Source organism: Magallana gigas, chromosome 2 (genome assembly GCF_963853765.1).
Source record: "Magallana gigas chromosome 2, xbMagGiga1.1, whole genome shotgun sequence".
Taxonomy (NCBI): domain Eukaryota; kingdom Metazoa; phylum Mollusca; class Bivalvia; order Ostreida; family Ostreidae; genus Magallana; species Magallana gigas.
Window position 1 is genome coordinate 10,012,465 of NC_088854.1, and position 23,129 is coordinate 10,035,593.

General features: G+C 32.5%; 1 protein-coding gene across 2 annotated transcripts in view; it reads right to left on the bottom strand.

Moving 5' to 3' along the window:
* LOC105319741 (tyrosine-protein kinase transmembrane receptor Ror) overlaps nt 1-23,129 on the bottom strand; it is a 46,698-nt gene that overhangs the window by 22,800 nt on the left and 769 nt on the right. The window contains exon 2 of one of the 2 annotated variants that reach the window (XM_034444775.2): nt 8,059-8,187. In XM_034444775.2, the coding sequence (XP_034300666.2) occupies nt 8,059-8,187 (129 nt within the window). Of the gene's footprint in view, nt 1-684; nt 817-8,058; nt 8,188-23,129 lie in introns of those variants that run through there. The other variant, XM_066074930.1, reaches the window with a different exon arrangement.

Genomic DNA, 23,129 nt, shown 5'->3' on the forward strand with positions numbered 1-23,129 from the left:
GCGAACTGCGTTCTAGATAGAACGCAGTTCACTATTCAATTGCATATAAGGCAAGCGGGCCTCAAATATGATTTCTAAATTTTGAATTGCGAACTGCGTTCTAGTAAGAACGCAGTTCACTATTCAATCGCACTAAATTTTGAATTGCGAACTGCGTTCTATAGAACGCAGTTCACTATTCAATTGCATATAAGGCAAGCGGGCCCCAAGTATGAATTCTAAATTTTGAATTGCGAACTGCGTTCTAGATAGAACGCAGTTCACTATTCAATTGCATATAAGGCAAGCGGGCCCAAAGTATGAATTCTAAATTTTGAATTGCGAACTGCGTTCTAGATAGAACGCAGTTCACTATTCAATTGCATATAAGGCAAGCGGGCCCCAAATATGAATTCTAAATTTTGAATTGCGAACTGCGTTCTATAGAACGCAGTTCACTATTCAATCGCACTAAATTTTGAATTGCGAACTGCGTTCTATAGAACGCAGTTCACTATTCAATTGCATATAAGGCAAGCGGGCCCCAAATATGAATTCTAAATTTTGAATTGCGAACTGCGTTCTAGATAGAACGCAGTTCACTATTCAATCGCACTAAATTTTGAATTGCGAACTGCGTTCTATAGAACGCAGTTCGCTATTCAATTGCAAACTGCGAACTGCGTTCTAAAAACCGATTGCCGCCTAGACGGGGAAGTGAAGCCATTCAATGGCAAAATAGAAAGCAGAAGCCATGGACCGTTCCATGCAAGGATGCTGTCACTTCTCCGTTTTGAATCTGGGTGACATGTAATGTGTACTTAAAGAAAGACGCCAATTTAAGAAGCTAGAGACGGAACAAAGAAAGGATCCATATAAAGCTTTTAACGGTGATGTATGGAGACCGTTTAATGAAGCCGAGATTTTCTACTTGACAAATGATAGAGGCTTCCATATGTACTGTAGCACCTTTCACTCGTTATCCAACTGACAAGCACATATTTCAAGTTAAGCTTAATAAAGGGGCATGGTCACGATTTTTGTAAAAAAATATTTTTTTGGATTTAATATTTACAATGCTTCAGAAAGGCATTTTTAATGGGCAACCGAAATTTGAGTGTCATTTGTTGAGTTATAAGCGAGTTGCAGAGCTTGAAATTCTTTGCCATGTAAACAAAGCTTTGTGAACATTTGAACGTTGAAGTAAAAAATTCAGTTTTAAACCTAAAACAAATATGTTAAACGTTAGAAATTGTTTATATATTCTTAAAATAAATGAAAAGATAGACAAATAAGCTAGAAAAATATTTTTTACTGGTATATTGTACCTTTGTAAACAAAAACAAGGCACGAGCCTTGTTTACATGACAAAGAATTGTGAGCCCTGTATCTTGCTTATAACTCTACGAATGACTCTCAAATTTTATTTGATCATTAGAAATGCATTTCTAAAGCATTTTAAATAATAAAAACATAAAAATAGAATTTGACCAAAATCGTGACCATGCCCCTTTAAACATTTTGCAATGAATTTGAGTAAAAATAATTGCTTTGCTTGATTTGTTTGGTAAAGGTTATCAAGGACTTCAACTGTTCATAATCATTTCTAGAAATCGTATATTTAGGTTCTTCCCAAAAATAAAAAGAATATAAATGAATTAATCATGACTTCAATTAATATCAATAAGAATTAATACAATTCATTTGTTTTATGTTTTACACGACTACACAGTAAGTCTTGACCCTGAAGAAATAATTATGTAAACAAATAATAAGAGATATTCCGTGCTTGTATGCCGTGCAGAAAATGAATGTACAGAGACTTAATCATAATAAATGTGTAATAAAGGTTTATGTTTCTTTTAAAAAACGGTTAATTATAGACTGAAGTATCAAATAGCTTAAGATCATAATAATGAGTCTCTGCTACAGCTAAATATGCTCAATACACGGTCTATTTCATCAAAAGGTTAAGGTTAACGGGATCAGATACACTGTATCCATTTTTGAGAATACTTGCTGTCAAATGCGCTTCAATTCAATGGGTGATATGTAAGTTATTCAAAATGATAGGAGTTTTATAAATTACCAACGAAATCAATTAATTAATCATCGGCGTGAAATATACCTGTTTAATTAATATGAACTTTCACCTGTCAAGGTCGCATTCAGAATACCTCAGGAATGCAAGTTGAACAGGATTAGAGTTATGTTACAAGCGTGTCAAATCTTAAATCATTGATTGTACTTCAAACACTTGAATTCTTGGTATAGGGCACATCTTTCTCAGACACCATATTAAAGTCTTAGACGAACTTAAATTTGGCCTATATTAAAGGGGCATGGTCACAGTTTTGGGCAAAAATTATTTTTTTTGATTTTAGTGTTTATAATGCTCAGGTAAGGCATTTTTAATAGGATAACAAAATTTGAGTGTCATTCTTTAAGTTAAATGCGAGTTACAGAGCTTAAAATTCTGTGCAATGTAAACAAAGCATTTGTTTACATTTTGAATGTTGAAGTGAAAATTCCTGTTTTAGACCAAAAGTGAATGTGTTAAACGTTAGGAACTATTTATTTATGCTTAAAATGAATAAGAAGATAGACAAATCAGGATGAAAAAAGATATTATACTGGTATATTGAACTTATGAAAACAAAAACAGGGCACGAGCCTTGTTTACATGACAAAGAATTGTGAGCCCTGTATCTTGCTTTTATCTCTACTTATGACTCTCAAATTTCATTTGATCACTAGAGATGCATTCCTAAAGCATTGTAAATAATAAAAAAAGAAAAAATAGAAATTGACCAAAATCGTGACCATGCCCCTATAAGTCCCACTTTTCCACTATACGTGATCTGTTTTAAAGAGAGACTTTGATCAGAACAGAGCTCGTCTAAGTCTTATGGCCCCTAGGCCTGACTTTGGAAAAGCGGTCGATGAAACGGGTACAAATAACTGTGTACGGGTAACTATACTATCACGGCATTGGGGTGGCGCATGTGTATCCTTTTCAAATATATTTTCAAACAAACATTTTGAAAATTCTATTGGAATTTGTTTACATAACGACCTCTTTATCTTTAGAACGAAGATCTATTTTTGCATGACCAGTTAACTAAACATAGATATACATTGTATAATGAGACGTCAAGTTTAAGGGTTATTCCGTGTCTTTACTTCAATCTCAATTAAATGCCAAGATATTCTAGTAATGACATAATTTAATTTATTTAAGACACAAAATGATTAATTATAATTAATATTATTCACAAGTAAAATTAAATGTTTTGGATCAACGACGCATAAAATATTTGACAAACAATCGAAGATTGAATAGAGACCATATACACATCGGTGATATGAAAAAAAACCCACATACGCGCCCTTTACAACTTGATCAGATGAGTCGATTTGGACCCGTTCTTCATTCCAAAAACAAACATCAATCCAGAGCCCTTTCAGACAACCATTGCATATTTGTTTCCAGATATAAACTTTATGTCCAAGTATCTTAACCCTTGGAACTAAAGGCTGATTTTACATTTCAAAGATAACTCTTTCGTTCATGCTACATTCGTAAACGTAGGGTGTTTTTGGCAACCCCAGACGTTAAAAATTATCAGCGATAGACAACATGAGCATGAAAAGACGTAAATATGTGAAATGTTAAACTTACAGATGTCAGCAATCAATGGGTGTTTTAACTTAGATTGCACAATGAGTGATGAACCATGTCATTTATCCGAGCACTTCGTTTCATCAAATGTTCTTTTATAAACCTTAAACATATCCTAAATGACACGGTTATAAGTTAGTCGACCTTGACTTCTTTTTTTAAAACGGTAGCTGTAGAAGAACGTTTTAACTTATTACGAGGCAAACCCATACGATCTGTTCTGTGAATTAGAAGGGTTAACATTTCTAAAATTCAGAATAAAAGAAAAAGTGTGAGCTATCTCAAATACCCCACGCTTCGTCATAACTTGACAACGGCACATATAATAAATGGCAGTGCAACCTTTAGATACACAATATAATTTGATAAAGGGCATAACTCGCAAAATTAAAAATCAACAGCTAATAATTTACTGAAAATATGCACATCAATTCCTTGTCTGTAACAACTGAAATTTTTAAAATCCTAAATGCCTCCAAAGTTTCGCTAAATTCCATGCAGCGGTTTAAGATGAGCTGCACTTAGAAACTGTTCATTACTAATCCAAAATTGCACGAAAAATAATGGAATTAAATTTTTTTGGTTATATGCACCTTAACATATTGTGTTCTAAATGCCTGCAAAGTCTCGCTAAATTCCATGCAGCGGTATAAGGGCTTAAGAGGAGTTGCACTTACAAATAGTTCATTAATACTTAATTCAACATAAAGTCAAAATTCCAAATTTAGTACGACCAAAAATCCGAGAAATATACTGAAATCGGAACTCAGTCCTTATATCTCTGTGTCCTAAATATTTACAAAGTTTAACAAAATTCTGTGCAGAGATTTAAGAGAAGATGTGCTTAAAAAAGGGATTGACGTAATGGCGGACTAAAGGACTTCCTTGCATAGGGTATAAACATGCAGTAACTACTTTGCTTCATTATGTTATTGTAGGATTTTCAAATATGGATAGAAGCGTTTGTATTTTGCACAATACAACATTAAATGTTTTTTTAGCTTTATTCTCTAAATTGCAAAATGAGCACAATTTTATGTTCTCTATGCAATGTCTATAAATAGTGGTTTTGGTGGTCATTATGATCTGATTAATTCTGTATTGTAATTACATGAATTTAGAGCTTTTTGTATACTAAACAGGCATTTGATATTTGTTCCATTGGTAATCATCAATAACAATTATTTTTTTAAATTTACAAATAGAATAACTTGTTCTTTACATAGAGCTATAAGGGTAAATAAACTTAAACAGAAAATGGGAGAAATGGTTATTTGGATAATTTGGTCAATCATTTAATAACAAAATTAAGTGTTATATATATATATATACGAGTATATATATATATATATATATATATATATATATATATATATATATATATATATATATATATATATATATATATATATATATATATATATATATATATATAATGGTTTGATATTTCAAAACTGAGCATTAATTTATTTTACATAAATTAGGACCCCGCTCTGCGAGCGCCCATAAGTGATCAGTCTGTCCGAACATACTTCCGCTCGAGAATGCTTGTCCGGAGCATACTTTCTCTCCCCTTGGCCCAATCTGGCTCATACTTCACCCACAGTGTACTATGGGTAAAGGGTGTGCAGTAATCTTGAACTATGCTTTTAGATCTAAGGTTAAGGTCATAGCAGATTGATGTATAAAATCCTTGTCCAGAGCATATCTTCTATCCCTTGGTCAAAGGGTTTGCAGTGACCTTGAATAAATAGTGTAGGTCTGGGGTCAATGTCATATCGCACCAAGTTTGTAGGTCAAAGGTCAATGCCATATCTTATCATACTAAATTCCTTTTCTCAGAGAATATATACTTTCCATTTTGCCCTATTTGACTCATACTTAAAACAAGTGAAAATCTGTCAATGTGACAGCAAACAGGGTTTTTTTTTATGTGATCTGTATCCATAATCTATGTCAACCCTGAATTGATAAACACTACTTACCGTATCCAGTGAAATGGAGTACCCTATATGCAATATTTTGCCAAAAAATAAAAGATGACTAAGTTCAAAAGGTGGTATTTTTCTTCATAAATTGTCAGAAATCAGAATCCTAGCAATATGCACACCTCTGATATATGTACAATTGATTTGCAAAAGAACAACTTCCTATCTTGAAAACTGTTGGAGGAGTTATCCGTACAATGAGGGTACCCTATATGCAATATTTTGCCAAAAAATAACTAAGTTGAAAAGCTGGTATTTCTTTCATAAATATCAGAAATCAAAATCCTAGCAATATGCACACCTCTGATATATGTACAATTGATCTGCAAACCCCCCCCCCCCCCAAAAAAAAAACAAAACAAAAAAACCCAAAAAACTTCATATCTTGAAAACTGTAGGAGGAGTTATCCGTACAATTTGGGTACCCTTTGGCAGTCGCCCGCCCGTTTTTAACCATTTTAATAACCGGATATTTTCGTTGGAAATCCCTGTTGAAAATCAGAACTTTTGAATAAAGGGTATGTATTGACACATTGAAACAATTTTCAAGGTCAAATGTGAAAGTCAGCAGATTTGTATGAAAAACATTTGTCTTGAGCATATTTTCATAAGAATTTGCAGTGACTGATGTTTATAGGTCAAGTGTCAAGGTCATATCTCACGGCACAAAAATCCCTTCTTAAGAGTATATTTGTATACTCTTCATGTAGCCCTATTTGGCTATTATTTACTTAAACTAAACTTTTTTTGTTAATGGCGTGCAGTGACTTTGTATCAAGTCAAGGTCATAGCAGATATCTTTAAAATCAGTTATAGATCGTATGTTTGATCTTGCTCAGATTAAAAACAAATGCCTGTATGTAAGAGATAATGAGATTGAATTTAAGTTCTATGCCAGCTGGAAAATTTCTGAGTTATAGGTTCAGGTCATAACATTCTCCAAAATTCTTTTCTTCCTATTGTCCATTATTTAAGCGGGGCCCTTTGAAACGGTCACCATCTCAATGTTGTCTAGTTAGATGTAAGAAAAAAAAACAAGTTATAAATTTTGGAGCAAAATTAATATATTGCCCCGACCTCCCATCTTTCATTTTGACGCTGAAGTGTGTTTCGAAAATTGAACCTTGTAATTAGTTTCTTTGAATCAACATCATGAAATTCGATGTAACACTAAGACTTATTTAAGCAGTAACGATTTTAAGTTTTTCCTCCAACTAGAGTGAAAGCCCAGGAAATTAGCAATTGATTCCGTTAACGTGCGAAAAAATATTTTATGGGATTTATTTCAAAGCAGTCGACAACTTCTTATTTCTCTTGTGTGAGTTGGCAATGAATAAAAAAATGTTAAATACCGGTATTTTTTTTCTCTTTATACCATTCAAAATATATTAAATCATATCGATGGCATTTTTGATTGTCGATTTGCAATTCGAAGAGGCTTGATTGTAAAAAAAATTAACCATTATATCTATCTTAAACAGATTTTAACTTTAATGATTTCCAATTTATGTATATAGAGCTCTCTTAATGAAATTCTTCTTGTCTAAAATGTCTCTTTCGCGATCTTGTAACCTTGGATTTTCAGCTGACAGAACAAGCGTTATTTACTCAGTGGTCAACAAGTGGTCCGGTCCATGCCATCAATTTCACATTTATTTAATTTACCCCATTTATGAAAGAACTATATATGATATAAGTCAAATTTGGCCCCCATAATTAGCTTTTTTAAAAATGATTCAGGTACATTAATTTGTTCTGTTATTTTATAAAAGAGTTGACATGAAATATGTTTTTCACCTATTTATTTGATTTATATGCACTCACTGGCAGTATATGACGTCAGAAGATACGCTATTTTTATAAGTCAATCAAAATCAATCAAAAATTGTCATTTTTCTTATCTTTTTTCGATTGGGAAATATAGAGCGACTCTTTGAACAAGAGCGAACTTTTTGTCACTTATAAGTATTGGAGAAATACATCTTTGGTAAAAATATTTTGTTTGTTCAAGCAGTCGCTCAATGTTTTCTTAAAGAAAAACTGCTTCAAAACAAGCCGTTTTATGCTAAAAATGAGAAAATGGCTGGAAAAGGTAAACTTTATGATGTCATATTTTTAAATTGTGGGCACTAAAATCAAAATGAAAAATATGAAAAAACTTCAAATGTATATTTGTACAAATAAACCAAAGAATTACAGTAAAACTCCAATGTTCATTTTAGGGGGCCATTTTAGGCTCAAACCATATATAGTCCTTTGACATCTTGTCACAGTTAAAATGAATTAAGTTCTGATGAGTTTCAATAATTTCAACATAAATGAGAATCGTCAAAATTATTTTTTTCATTAAGAAGTATTCTTTAAGAAATAACCATATCTCTTGCCTTTCAAAACATTAGTTTTATTTACCTTTACACCTGCCGTCGGGCGTGGAAGGTTGTAAATTGTAGAGACAAATACATTTCTTGCTATCATAATGACACGAAGCTTCTGGGTAAGGGCATTCATTCCCCTCGCCGCACACTCGATGATCCAAAGCTAAAACCAAAAAAAAAAAAAGAATTACAGAATGCTTATATACAGAATAAGGATAACGAAATAGTATTTTGCTAAAGGTTTCGTATAACGGGAGTTTGTTTGTTTTATAGATATGGTAACGGTTTTCTTTACCTCATTATCATCTGTTTTATCACAGTGACTTTTTTTTTTCAATTTACAAACATGTAATGGACAACTACAAAGGGTAATAGTTAAAAAACAAAAACTGACTACTTTTTCATTCTGTTCATTTATCCCTAGATAGTAAATTATGTAAAACTAAAACTTAAACATTTATTGTGCATACGTCTCATTGTGAAGTTCAATGTTTGAAATTCTGTTATAAACAGAAATTTGTCCTTCGTGTTCTTTACCTCTTTACAAATTATAAATAGGAGAAACATTGCTAATTTATTTAAGACTCCTTCCTTGTTTAAATGTTGTTTCATAGCGTTCGCAATCAATTTATTTGTTCAAAATATTTAATTCCATTGAATGACTATGCTAGTAAATGGTGAATTATGACCATATGGGTGAGTGTCATGAACTATGACGTCACTAACAGGCTGGGTAAAATTTATGCATTTCCATTAAGAAAACGTAAAGAAAAGAAGCTGCCTTAATTAAGATCAATACATAATAGTTCTGCTATAGGTTAGTAAAACATGAAAATATATATAGAACTACATATTTATAGAGAGAAAGAAGGTTTAGAGAGAAAAAGGGATGGCTAACATGCTACACGTTTTTAAATACTCAAAGCAAACCATAATGCAGGTTTATCGTAGTAAAACAATAAAAATAACACGTGAAAATAATGATATTCACACATAATCATTTAAGTCACGCTCTAAAACTAGAACCCCTCGCCCCCCAAAAATTACAATTTGATAGACTTCCTTCTCATGTACAAAGGTTGCCAACTTTATATCCAATAGTAGAGAATTCTACAATAAAATAAGTGCATTTTAACTAAATTGCAATGTATCAATAGAGACCCCCCCCCCCTCCTAAACCACTAGACTTAAAAGTCGTGTATTTACCAATTACACAAAAAGCCTTTATGCTCATCCTTATGGTGCACCTAAAATGCCTAATAGATCTTTTTGGGCATGACGTTTTTAAAGGATAAATGAAAATTCTCTTTATGACCAATAAACTCTCACCCCGAAAAAGAAAAACGTTGACCAAGGGTTCATGTTGTAAGCGTCAATTCTTATCCAAACCATGTGTTTAGATATAGTTTGCCTGCTTCAGTAGTAGTAAAGATTTTGAAAAGCTCACTATACATCATATATATATTCTCATCATATTCACTATATTTTAAAGAGCTTTTTGCAAACACCAGAACCTCTGACCTCGGGATAGAAAACATAAACAAGTATTTCCTGACCATCATTAATATATGCACGTGTTAAGATCGTTCGCTGAATGTCTAACGATAGAGAGAAAAACTTTAACAAGAGGTCCATAGGCCATATAGCTCAATTTAACAACAGTTCCTTGTAACATTCTATTTCATAGCATATACTATTTCTACTTTAAATTTTGAACCTCTTTCTGGGGCCCCAGTATTGGTCCACGGTTTATGGGTGGCTTTAACAATTTAGAATCTACACTCGTTGAGGATCCCTGCATAGTAATCTCACAAACTGTAGCACTGTGGTTCTGGAGAAAAAATAAATTTAAACATTTTCTCTCTCTATTTCTATGTTAAACTTTGAAACCCTCTTGGGGCCCTAGTATTAGTACGGTGGTCCAAGCTTTAATAATTTAGAATCTACACTATTTGAGGATCCTTGCAAAGTAATCTCACAAATTAAAGCATAGTAGTTCTCTATAAGAAGATTTTGAAACATTTCCTCTGTATATTTCTATATTAAACTTTGAACCCCTTCTGGGGCTCCATTATGAGAACGAGAGTCACTGCCTTTATAATTTGGAATCTACACTATTTGAGGATGCTTACTTAGTAATCTGACAAATTGAAGCATTGTAGGTTTCAAGAAGAAGAATTTCGGACATTTTCCATATAAACATCTACGTTAAACTTTGAAGCATAGTATTATTCCAGGGGTCACTATTTTAAAAATATTGTATTCACTTTATGCAAGTTACATGCACAATTATCTCAAAAATTGTAGCATTTAGTTCCCAATTAAGAAGAAGATCTTAAAACAATTCCTATTTTCTTTTATGTTAAACTTTGACCCCCTCTTTGGACCCTAGTATTAGTCCGGGGTCAAAATTTTACCAAAATTGCATATCACACAAACTGTTGCACTTTAGTTCTTGAAAAGATGATTTTCAAACATGTTCCCTGTATATTTCTATGTGAACTTTGAACCCCGCCTGGGATCCAAGTATGAGTCTTGGGGTCACGGCTTCCACAATTAAGAATCTTTACAATTTGCTTGAAAAGAAAATCTCAAAACACTTTCCTTATAAACTTCTTTGTTAAATTTTGAACCCTTTCTAGAGCCCCAGTGTTGGTACAGGGGTCACGGCTTATACAATTTAGTTTCTACACTATTTGAGGATCCTTGCATAGAAATGTTGTAGTTTTTAAACAATTTTTAAACATGTTTTCGAAATATATATATGTCACACCTTGAACTTCCTGGTGCCCCAGTATAAGTCTGGGGTCACGATTTTTACAATTTGGAATCTACAATAGCCAAGGATGAATGCATAGTAATATCCTAAACTGTTCGTAAGATGAAGATTATTAAAAATGTTTCCTATATATGTTAAACTTTGAACCCCTCCTTGGGGCCCAAGTCTTTGTCCAGGGCCCATGACTTTTAAAATTTAGGATCCTTACTATAGATACAAGCTTTTGTAGAAATATTGACATTTCTGGTGCAGTTGTTCTTGAGAATAGAATTTTTAAAAGACACACACCCTCGGTTCAGGTTAGCTAAAAAGTAATACAATTTACTTTAGGGACAATCGAACCCCATCCTAACACCAGAGCCCATGACTTAGGAGCCACAATATGGTAAATACGTCGTTATTTATCAAATAACAATTTCTGCTGAGTATCAAGTAGCGGAAAAGATTTTAAAATAAAAATTCCATTATTATTTTCATTCTTTACCCCCCAAAATTATTGCCCTTGAGTAAAGGTTGTTTGGGGACATGAATTCCGAATTCTTCTCATTCCTCTTTCTATAGATGCTTTACACACTTGCTAAGGATAAGATAATCCTGGTGGTATCTTAGATGACGGACGGAAAACGCACGACGACTGACGAAATCTTAAATTTTAATTCTTTCTTCAATAACCCAGATTTTGAAAAAAAAACTCAAATATCTCGGATCCATTTCTTAAATTACGTGAACATTTGCAGATGTTTGATACGATAGTTTATCTCACATGAGAATCTGAACAGAGGAGTCTTTATTAATGTTCGCTGTCAATTAATGTTCTGGAATCTTGCTGCTAGTCTAGAGAAGAGTCTATCTGGTGAAGATATGATTCGGAGTGCTCTACAATCTTGACAGCGTGATCTGGTAAAGAGTGCCGAAAATGACACCGTCTGGGCTACGCTGTAAATCATCGATGGTCAGACATCCAAAGAAATGAAATCAATCTGCAGAACCCCAAAAAAGTAATAATGGTAATAATTACTTTGCTTCACATTAAACGCTAAGGCTTTCACTTGCAGCAATGAAAATCTGTTCGATTTTCTTCGTATGCAAGAGCGACAAGAAAATCCTGAAGCGAAATCAACACTGACAGTAATTATGTGATGGCGGGCTTTCAAGTTGAACAACCGTTTAATTTTTGTATTAAATCCTAACACAAGGTAATAATCTAATATCATGAGAAAATTCATTAATCCACAAGTTCCGTTATGTATCTCAAAACTTGTACAGGATATGAAACAAACACGAATGAAGTCAAGAACATTGTGTTATTATTCACAGTAATTAATTTCTTGTTTCCTTCTCCACGTCCTGAGGCCTGAAATTGGCACGAAATCCCACGGAAGCGAACCTCGACCGGAAATCATTGAGGATTTTTCTTTAGTTTGTTATGTATCATCTGAAGCAATTTTTCTGCTTTGGTAAATCGCATTGAAAATAGAGATGTTACATTTGCAAAATATACATGTATGTGCGGTGGTCGCATATGTAAAGGGGCATGGTGATTACAGATGTTTTCAACCTTTACTTTTCTGCATTTAATGGTTGGTCATTTACATTGTATATACATATTACAGTATTCACAAAAAGTTTGCTATGCTGTCTGTGCGATGTTATAATTTGTATTGTGTAAGAGCCAATAACATTTGTTTTAAATCATTATTTTTAATTGTTTGGGTAATTTTAACATAAGTAAACAGTTCAAAGTCATTGTAATATCTCATTCTGTCGTAAATATGGTATTTTCTATAATTCAGCAATAGATTTCAAAACGATGTGCATATATTATACAGCTGTTACATGGTTCACACCATATCATTACATGTTTCTAAAAAACTACGCGTTCTAACGATATGTCACTGTGTGACATTCAATCTTTCGGACTATTTCTAATTATTATGTAAATTAACTTTTTCGGACTTTGTGTTAATAGCTATAAAAACTTTTCATCTATTTCGCCAACTGTTTTATAAACGTTATAAATTCCTCACAGCATTAATCCCACCTGAGGCTCAATCAGTGATGGACAGATAATCTTTTAATTGACTTCTGTTTATGTTTATTGACACTTAAGCTTCTTTCATCTTATTAATCCTTTTATGTACATGCTGCTCAAATGTCCCGAGTTACTCAATAGCTGTCTGATAATTGATTTACTTACATCTGTACTTATTATGTTAATCCTTTATTTTGTTATTCCATTGTTCATTATATATTATTCGGAATTGTAAAATATAGTCAGTTGGAATCAGACCTTCGGTGCTGATGCATACCAAACTCACGTAAAAGTATATTTCATGTAAAGTCTATATTAAAGTCTGAAAACTAAAACGCGTGTTGGCTTGTTGGAGGTTTTATGAGGCTGGGTCCAACAACAAGAGAATAAGCTCACGGTTGGCCCAGTATTAGTCCTGTACGGGAGAGAGCGTCCCGTAATAGATACTATTTCCGAATTGATTGAAGAAGAAAAAAACCCTTAAACAAATGCTTTTAATATTGATTATGTGTACTGTCAACAACATTAGAAAAGACAGATTGAAAGATTTGGGTCCCAATCGAAAATTAAAATTGTTAGCTTAATAAATGAAAATAAAAATTGAAATCATGCTAGTTAACCAGTTGACCACACCATATTAAAATTAAAGCATTTCGTCTAATCTGGACGGTAAGCTTTCATAGTGTTTGTCTGTCCATCTGGCTTTAATCTGTCAATTTAATGAAATAGAGATTAGCAAAAACAATTATTTTGTGTGTGATAGTTGATTGTTTTGTTTTTGCCTTGAAAATAATTTTAGTACACTGTAGATGAAGCAAATTATGCGTAAAAAATAAACTAGCTCTTTCTTCGACAGTGCGTGCAGATAAATTATGTAACCCCCCCCCCCCCCCCAAAAAAAAAAACCAAAGAGAAAAAGACACGACGAAACCAATTTGGGTCGAACTTCTGAAATCTTAAAGGTAATAATTGTTGCTACAATTCAAAGAATATACATCTGTATTTTGTATTTTGTAATCAGGAATTTAATATTTCAATAAATTACACAAAAAAGCACATGCACATAATAAAAAGCACGTAAAGAAAACAAATAGGGCAATTTTTTCTTATGTGTGTGTATGTGTGTGAGAGAGAGAGAGAGAGAGAGAGAGAGAGAGAGAGAGAGAGAGAGAGAGAGAGAGAGAGAGAGAGAGAGTAGTAAGTTAAGGAAAGACAACTTGCCAACTGTTGTTGCTATCAAAAGTAAAAATGGTTGTCTACCTTAAGGTAATAGTTTTCCTCTGGGATTAAAATAATGCTGAATCGTAACCGTAAAATTAAAGCTGGTTTGTTTGGTAATGGATATTACCGAAAAGAAAATATGCGTATTTAACTCGTCCTTGCTGACATAACCTTCACCATTTAATATGCTTGCAAAACAATATTTGAAACCAACTGTTTAATTGTGTTAAGAAGATTGTATCTCTGCTTTTGCTTTAAGTCGAACATATGACCTCTGTTTATGATCAATATATCTATTTCTACAGACTGCCAGTACTCCCTCTAATACAGTATTAAACGTAGGGAATTTTAAAAAAGGAATGTTCATCGAAAACAGTTTCATATCTAATATAGTTTTAGTTGTCATTAGTAAAGTATTGTCAAATTTTTGAAAAAGGATATAAACAAAATAATCCTTAAAACATGGATAAAACTTAAGTTCATTGTTATAACAGTAGTCTTATTATATTTTTAATATACACATCTCTAAAATATAATCAACATAACAGTTTTATGGAAGGGTATTTCTTTTATTTCTGACGTATTTCAAATACCCCCCCCCCCCCACTCCACCTTTTCTTCCCGAAATTCAGCATCAACTCAAATTCAGATACAATTCTCCATACTTGTTGAAATGATAACTGTCTAAAATTTGGTTTATTTCGGCTTTAAAAGCATTATGAATGACTCAATGATCAGACAAAAACTATCGCATTCATGATCACTGAAATCAAAGTGCATGGACTGCATTGCTCGTATTAAAATTATTGGCACTTGGTCGCTGAAACATTTGCCAATAATATGAACAACACATGTTTAAACCAATAGAAAAGTAATCATTGTTATGTGTTGTTCTGCCAATTAAAGCAATAAGAAATATATTTTGTACTTGATGCACCTCAAAACTATTGTTCGTGCTGACACATTTAAATGATCGCTTTTACAAATTACCTGTCACGGTTTCAATAATTAACTTCTTATTAACAGCTTTTTTAACGCAGGCATACAGATATACCTGGCGCAATAGGAAAACTAATGCAAGGTCAAGCGAAAGGTCAAAGGATTATGGAAAAATGATTAAACAAGAAAAATTCATTTATCTAGCTTGTGATTCAAAAATTCATTTATCTAGCTTGTGATTCAAATCAGTTAAGCATGAAATCTGACAGATGATATCAACATGGAATTTTAGACAGTCTGACATTTATAGTCGTATAAATAACCCATTTTAGTAATTTATAGGCACCTTACGTAACTTTTTGTCTTCGAAAAAGAGATAAAAGGTCAAACAGTGACTTTAACCATTCATAAGGTAGCATACATAGATCCATTCTTAAAAACATCTATGTTCACACCTTGTACATACTATGATGACTTGTTTGAATGAACATCTGTATGCAAAAAAAGAATATTTTTGTATATATTTTGGTACCGAAACTTTTAACAAATCAAATAAGAATAATTTTTTGATTGTGGTTTCATTCTTCAAGAAAAAAGCCAATTGTTTTAACACTTAGAATCATTGATTCGCTCTCTATTTTCTTAGCGTCTTTTAAAAAAATGTCTTACATAATTAACAAAGATGCCACAGTCTTTAAGTGAAACAATAAATACATAGGCCCTTTGTAGTAAAACAATACCATTTTCTCGTTAATAATGGTCACATCAAAGGAAACAGTTCAATGCGCGTATGCCTCTTTCTTTACAAAATAAACATTTGATGTATTTGAAATATACTATTTTTGGAGCAAAAGTAAAAAACAAGAGGTCCATGGGCCACATCGCTCACCTCAGCAACAAAGCCATGATTATAGTACAATTTGCTTTATGGTGTCGTACAAAAAATCTGGACAATGTAGTAGAGAAGACGACGGTATAAAACAGTTTCCAATTTTTCCCCGAAACATTCTTATGTTAAACATATAGCCCTTTTGGTAACAAAATGATTTTAAAGTCATTTCACATTGTTAAAGATTAATCTCTATATATATATTCCTGCGTAAAAAATTCGTTCCTTCATTGTGGCCAAACCTTACACCTGGGAATCTTGATTTCAAGATTATCAACAAACTTGAATAACCACTACATGTAGATGCTTCAAAAACAATTTGCAACATTCCTGGTCTACTGGCTTTAAAAAAGATTTTTCTCCCTATATATTTCTATGTAAAATAATTGACACCCCCACCCCCAATTGAGGTCCCAACTTACACCTGTAAATCACGGTTTGAAAAGAATTTGAACCTACATTACCTGGAGATGCTTCCACACAAGTTAAAGCATCCCTGATCTAATGTTTTTAAAGAAATTTTTAAAGATTTTTCTTTATATATCCCCATGTATAAACTTGACCCCACATTGTAGCCCCACACTACCCCTGGGGATCATGATTTACATAAGCTTGAATCTACAAGACCTGGGGATGCTTCAACATAAGTATCTGCTTTTCTGGTCGAATGGTTTATAAGAAGTTTTTTGAAAAATACAAACAAATTTTTAAAAATTCATAATATTTTATTTTAAAAAGGATGTGACCCTTCATTTAAAAAAAAACTTGAATTCCCTTCATGAGATTGGTCCATTGGTTCTGGAGAAGGAGATGAAAATGTGAAAAGTTAACGACGACAACAACGACAGACAACGGACAAATTTTGATCAGCTCAGGTGAGCTAAAAGCAAAAATAGTCCACAGATCAAATTGATTATTTACTTTTTTGATATTTTAAATGTTTGATTTTAGATTGTGAATGAATTGCTCGGTGTTTAGAAAGAGTTGAGAGAAAACATCATAGAAATAAAATTGGCTCATTATTATCTAGCTACTCCTCATTATTATCTAAAATCTAACAGCAAACACGATTTAGTTGAAGAATATTGCTGATTCAAAAACAAACACAAATTCCAAGGGAAAAGTTTTGACATTAGACATGCCACACGAAGAGTCACGCGGATGTTGCCCCGTCAAAAACACACCGTCCTGGTCACAAATGACGTACTCGGTTTTGGAGCAGGAAACATTTGGACAAGTTTTGAATTTATGGGAATATCTAGCAAGATTTATGAGAAGTCGGGCCCGTTGTAAACTATTCGATGAGATTTAAGTTTAAATTGACGAGACGCTTTTCCTGTTTTGACGAAAAGAACACTCATATTTTTATCTTGCCTTATTTTGGTATAAATACGGTATAAATGATGCAATGTCGTTTCTATTAATAGGAAAAGTGTAAGAAGGGCAACTGAATATTAGGGACACTTTATGTAAATGCCGTTATCATTTGCTCAGAAAGAAATATTTTCCGATATCCTTGTGCCCATGAAAATTTATTAAAATATGAGCCTTGGTCACTGCCGTAGTCATTAGTCTACTTGATCTCCGAGTAGTATTAAAAATAGGAGTAAACGAATTAAAAATGAGAAACAGAAAATCGATCAAAATTTTTATTTAAAACCAATGAATATTTTTAACCGTATTGTACGACAAATACACTTTCTTTTTAACACAATTAATTTTCCTTTTTTCTTTTGGCGTATTGTATAATATATATGTGTTAATTTGCAAAAATGAAAGAAAAAAGGATGTAAAAATGAATTTAAAGATAATTTTCTTAATATGTTAATCATTTGATTTTTATAAATCTACAATCATATTCCGTAACATTAAAAAAGGACTGAAAAAGAATTTATGTTTAAGTCACCAAACATTTAATATAGTCTAGACCCAGTAACAAATAAACTGGTATTCAATTCAATTGAAATTTCGTAATCAGTACTGTAACTATAACCGTCAGTGATAAACGATCCTCTTTTAAAACTATTAATTGATTTGTAATGTCTGTAATGTAAGCAAATTCTTAGAATGGAGCAGTTGAAGTTCTTAAGAAAATACGGGACCGGGGGGGGGGGGGGGGGGGGGAGGATTTAGCCAATGCAAACTGTAAAAATTTTAAATAAATCTTTTTTTTTCATGTCATAGCAATAATAAATTATTACATGTATATATTATTAAACTTCAAAGTAAATCATATCATATGAAACTAGTTAGAGTAAATCCAATAAGTTATAAATATTATATTCTCTTTTCCACAAATTTAAAAGCCTCGTGATTTTACAATTTTTTTAGGCTTAAAAAAATCGGTTAAACGGTCAACATGTTAAAAGTACGACACAGGTAGAGGGCGGAAACAACTTCTCTTCATGTACAGGTGTGTGACTGGGGATAAAAATATTTTGAAGACACGCACAAAACAAAATAAATTTCAAACAAAACAACTATTTTAACCAAACCTGAATTTAAACGGTTTCTAAAAAGCATCCGTAAACATGCTTAACAGCGTGTAAGAAAAACTTTTTGAACCAATTGCAGAGGATTTCTAAAAAATGTTCAACTGTTTCTAACATCGTTGAGCGCTGCGTAAAATCCAATACATGCTTAACAAGAGATTCCCCCGCTCTATGACAAATAATGTGTTAAGTTTTCAAGCATCTGTGATAAATAGTTCCTGTGAAATATTTGACGAAAATTTGTTTGAAAAAATGTTGGCCAAAAATCAATAAAGTCGTCATTTAACAGGAAGTTGACGTCCAATTGATACAAAATATATCACACGATATGGCATGCCTAAACAAATATGCGTTAAAATTTCAAGCATCTGCGATAAATAGTTGCTGAGAAATTTTTGACGCAAATTTGTTTGAAAATTTTGGCTAAAAATCAACAAAGTCGTCATTTAACAGGAAGTTGATGTCCGATTGGTACAAAAATATATCCCACGATATGGCCTGACTAAACAAATAATGTTTTAATATTTCAAGCATATGCATCTGCGATGAATAGTTTCTGAGAAAAATGCGACATAATTTTTTGTTGCGGACAGACAGACAGACACACAAGGGTAAAACAGTATACCCTCTTCTCCTTCGGAAAGGGGGTATAAAAATTTCCTTGGTTGGAGAATAATGTGCTTAATTAGAAAAAGAAATGTACTTTTTAACAGGGAAAATAAATTTATTCTATCCATTAGCTAATGCATTGAATAGCTAGAGAACTAGAAAAATAATTGACAGAAGTTGTAAAACAATTGTATATAATCTGTAATTTATATCATGGCCATTAGAATTCATTTAACTGCATGGAAACTTTTCTTAAGAACAAATAATGTCCTCCAGGAAAATGATATAAATCATGCAATTTTTTTTTTAATTTTCAAATCCCTTTTCATTTTACATCACTTTATACAAAGAGTTAACCAAAGTAATTATGCAACTTTAAACAAATTTTTAAACCTCTTTTATATTCACAAGTTCGAGCTCATATTAAATGCGTCCTAAACGTTCCCTTTTTCTACATATTGGGTAGTTTGTGTCGACACACATGTATCATTGATACATCCCTGCGAACCCAAACTCTGTCACATCCCATCGCGCAACATGTTGCGAAGGGGATAAAGCACCGCTGATGTGCGTGTGTTTGTATCTGTGTCTCCTTCAGCTTATGGGCAAGATTCAAGGAAAACCTCGGGAAGCGAGGATTAATGGTAGCACGTATATATAAGAAAATCAGTGAAAGATGAAAGTTGAATCAGGGGTACTAGGGCCAAAAAAAAAAATTTCTTCCAACCCAGGGGGCCGCCATATTGCCAGCCATTTTGTTTTAAAAAAATTAGTTTGATCATTGATTGATTGGTACTTATCGATGTTTAATGCCCAAAAACTCGATTAAAATGTTCCAGTGTTTCAATATAAAAGTTTATTAAACAATTTTTGGCATGGTAAAAGGACAAACCCTATTGATTTTAAAGTCAATTGGCAAAATTTTTATCGTTAAAATAACATTTAAACAAGAACTTTATGTACAACTTTACAATAAAGGTTTCCGGTTCATTTCTGCAAAACTAAACTGAAAGAAAACAGTTAAATCAAAACTTGACATACTTTTGGAGTTACATGTAGATCTTGTTAATGTAATAAACAAACGTTTTATAGACATAGTACATGTAACGAAGAGTTAGAAGAATTTAAAAATTGAAGCGGACAGGATATTAAAATCATCCCCTTTTCGCCAAAATAAGCTGCGGAATTTCGGGCATTGTTTCCCAAATAACCATGAGTGGAACTACACATTTAGAAAGAGAATTTAATTACAAGCATATTCCTTAATAATGCATTTTCCTCCACAGTATTTCTAGACGCGAGGGAATGCTCCGCTTATCGGTGCCCTTGATACTTAAACGGTTTATACTCTGATTTTGTTTGCCATTCCTTGACATGTAATTCACAGTAACTTTTGATACAAAATAACTGAGTGATGATTTACTTTCATATCAAATAAATATCTAATAAATTTGTTCATAACAAAACACTGTCATTATTGCTGAAGGGCCTAACTTCTCCTAATAAACATGTCTTTATCGTGCCAGCACCTACAATGGTAAGACGGTCTCATCTTCTTGTTCAGTCTGATATTCTCTTGTTGTAATACCCAATGTACATATAACCACTTCGACCCCCAACAGAATAAATATAAAATCTACCATTGCGCAGATCAACAAAAAATATCCGTTATACTCGATTTCCGCTAGTGCCTGGAGTATGTTCCTCAATGCAAGCGTACGCCTAAAGAAAATGTAAACCATACCCTCATATTGGAAGATGGGAAAACCGAAAATAACACAACAGGTAAACAATTTGTTCGGGTAATTAAGTATACAAATGACCTTCGTCTGACCTATACACCCAGGACAGGCCATTAAGTTTGATGATGATAGATGTTTCTCTCCTCTCAGTCACTAGAAAGCTATATCCGTTAACACTTCTCTGCTGTACCGGAATCACTTGATAACAACCTATAGTTCCTGCTAGTTCTTCAGATGTTTTAACCTTCACACCTACAGTAAAGAATTCTTAAAGGACGACCGAGTACAAAGTTATCTTAAAGTAATTATTTGGATTTTTTTCTGCAAGAACATTTAGTTTTTTTTTATTGACAACTTTTTAATATTAATACTACGAACAGTCCTTGTATTTTATAGCCCGTAGTTGTCAAAGTATTCCGTACACTGAAATACATGATTTCAAATCTTAATTTCAATAAATTGAAAATTGAATTTATTTCGATACAACTAATGTATATTTATGAACATGCCCTGATAAAGTCATATATTTTTCAAGAAAAAATTCTATTTTGGAAATTTTTAATGTAAATTGCACGAAGCTTAAATAATATATATTTAGATATTTTGAATAATTAAGCAAAACTGTGACAAATTACTTTTTTTCGATAACGCCCCCGTGTACATTAGGCACATAAAGATATTCAAAGGACGTCGAGTATCAAAACCTGTTTTACAAGAAAAACAAGATTTTTAGGCACCTTTAAGGTATTTTATGTACGTCAAAATTCTTCCAGAATCAAAAAGACTTCTTTAAGAGTTAATCATAAAAAGCAATAAACATGTGTTTAAATTATATTAAACTGCTTCCCTTAAGAGTCTCAAATGAGCGGTGAATTCACGATAAGACGGAAAGGAAGACCACTTGCTGAAACATATAACACACAACAGCTTGTTTTTTGAATGAAAATCGGATATATCTCCGATACAGCTTTTGAGTGTAATGATAGAGCACTCCAGAAGAATGGCCGCCCGTCGGTCGTTCCTCTCGCAGCTCAGGAGTGTTCAGTACACGTCCTTGATGTCAATGAGTCGCCCTGGCAATGGCTATTCCATGGTTATAGTCGAGAAGATTTTATAGTTACTTTATTTACACAATGGACTTATATTATTTAAATGAACATATTATAGATTTTGCAGTGTTAAAAACCAAATTAATTAATTTCTTAGTATAGAATAAAGCTACCTCTGGTTTCTTCGTAGTCTTTTCCATAACGGCAAATGACAATAGAAAATTCAACCAACGCTATTTTGAGAAAGATTATCAGAGTTAAACTCTGCTTGTCTTTAACAAGAGACTTATTGAATTATATATTGTATTATAACAACAATATGCATGCTAATAATCAAACTCATTATGTTGTTTTGACATGAGAAATCATTGTGAAAACAAATAAATCCAACTTTGGAAAACATTTTCCAAACCATATGGTTCATTACGGAGTATTACTAAAACACGTTGCCTTGTCGTGATTAGCGCTTAATGGGGTCATTAACATTTTTTGATTAGATATCCATCTTAATGCGACAGCATCTGGAACTTCCTGTCCTGTAAGACATGGTTTGAATACCTGGTCAAAGGGAGCACTTTGTAACCTTGGGCACAAAGTTTCCGATTGGGTTCTACATGCATGTTACAAGTTATTATTTTTTTTTTAATTTAACGATAAAACTGCAAATAATTAAGTTTATGAGTTGATCTGAACCCAAGAAATTGGACACGAACTTTAAGACATGTGTAACTCTCTGTGAAGAAATATAGATTTTATCCTACTTATTGATCAATGTTTGTATTGGAAACTTTTCGCAGTCTGTAGACAGAGTAAAAAAATCGATCAAGTGTATCTCGTCACTTTCTCCAAATACCAGTTTTCCAAAATAAAAAAAATCAAACACAGACACAAACCAAACTCGCTGCATATTCTATAGGAATCAAAAGATACATGTAAACTTTATCTGTTCGTTAATTAATTCGACACGTCTGACTATTACTCCTTGAAAAACTTCCACGTCTGATCTCTTTGTATATATGCATATTAATTCAGTCGAGCTATTTTATTCTAAACAAATGAAAAGGAATGGCATTTTCATTCATGCAAAGTTTAATCATTTTATTTACACTTAAATGTAAAATATGTCCTAATACGATATACTCTGAGGGAAAATCTCCATGACAATTTTATAAAGCAGTATATTTTGAACTTGTTTTTTACAAATTTCTTTTATGAAATTTAGAATCAGTATCACTGAATATGTTTCAAATTCATGATTATTATATCCAGAAAAAAATGAGGATTACTTAGTTTCGTCGAAGAATTTTTTTCTTACATGAAATAGAACATCAATTAAAAATATTATCTGCTTTG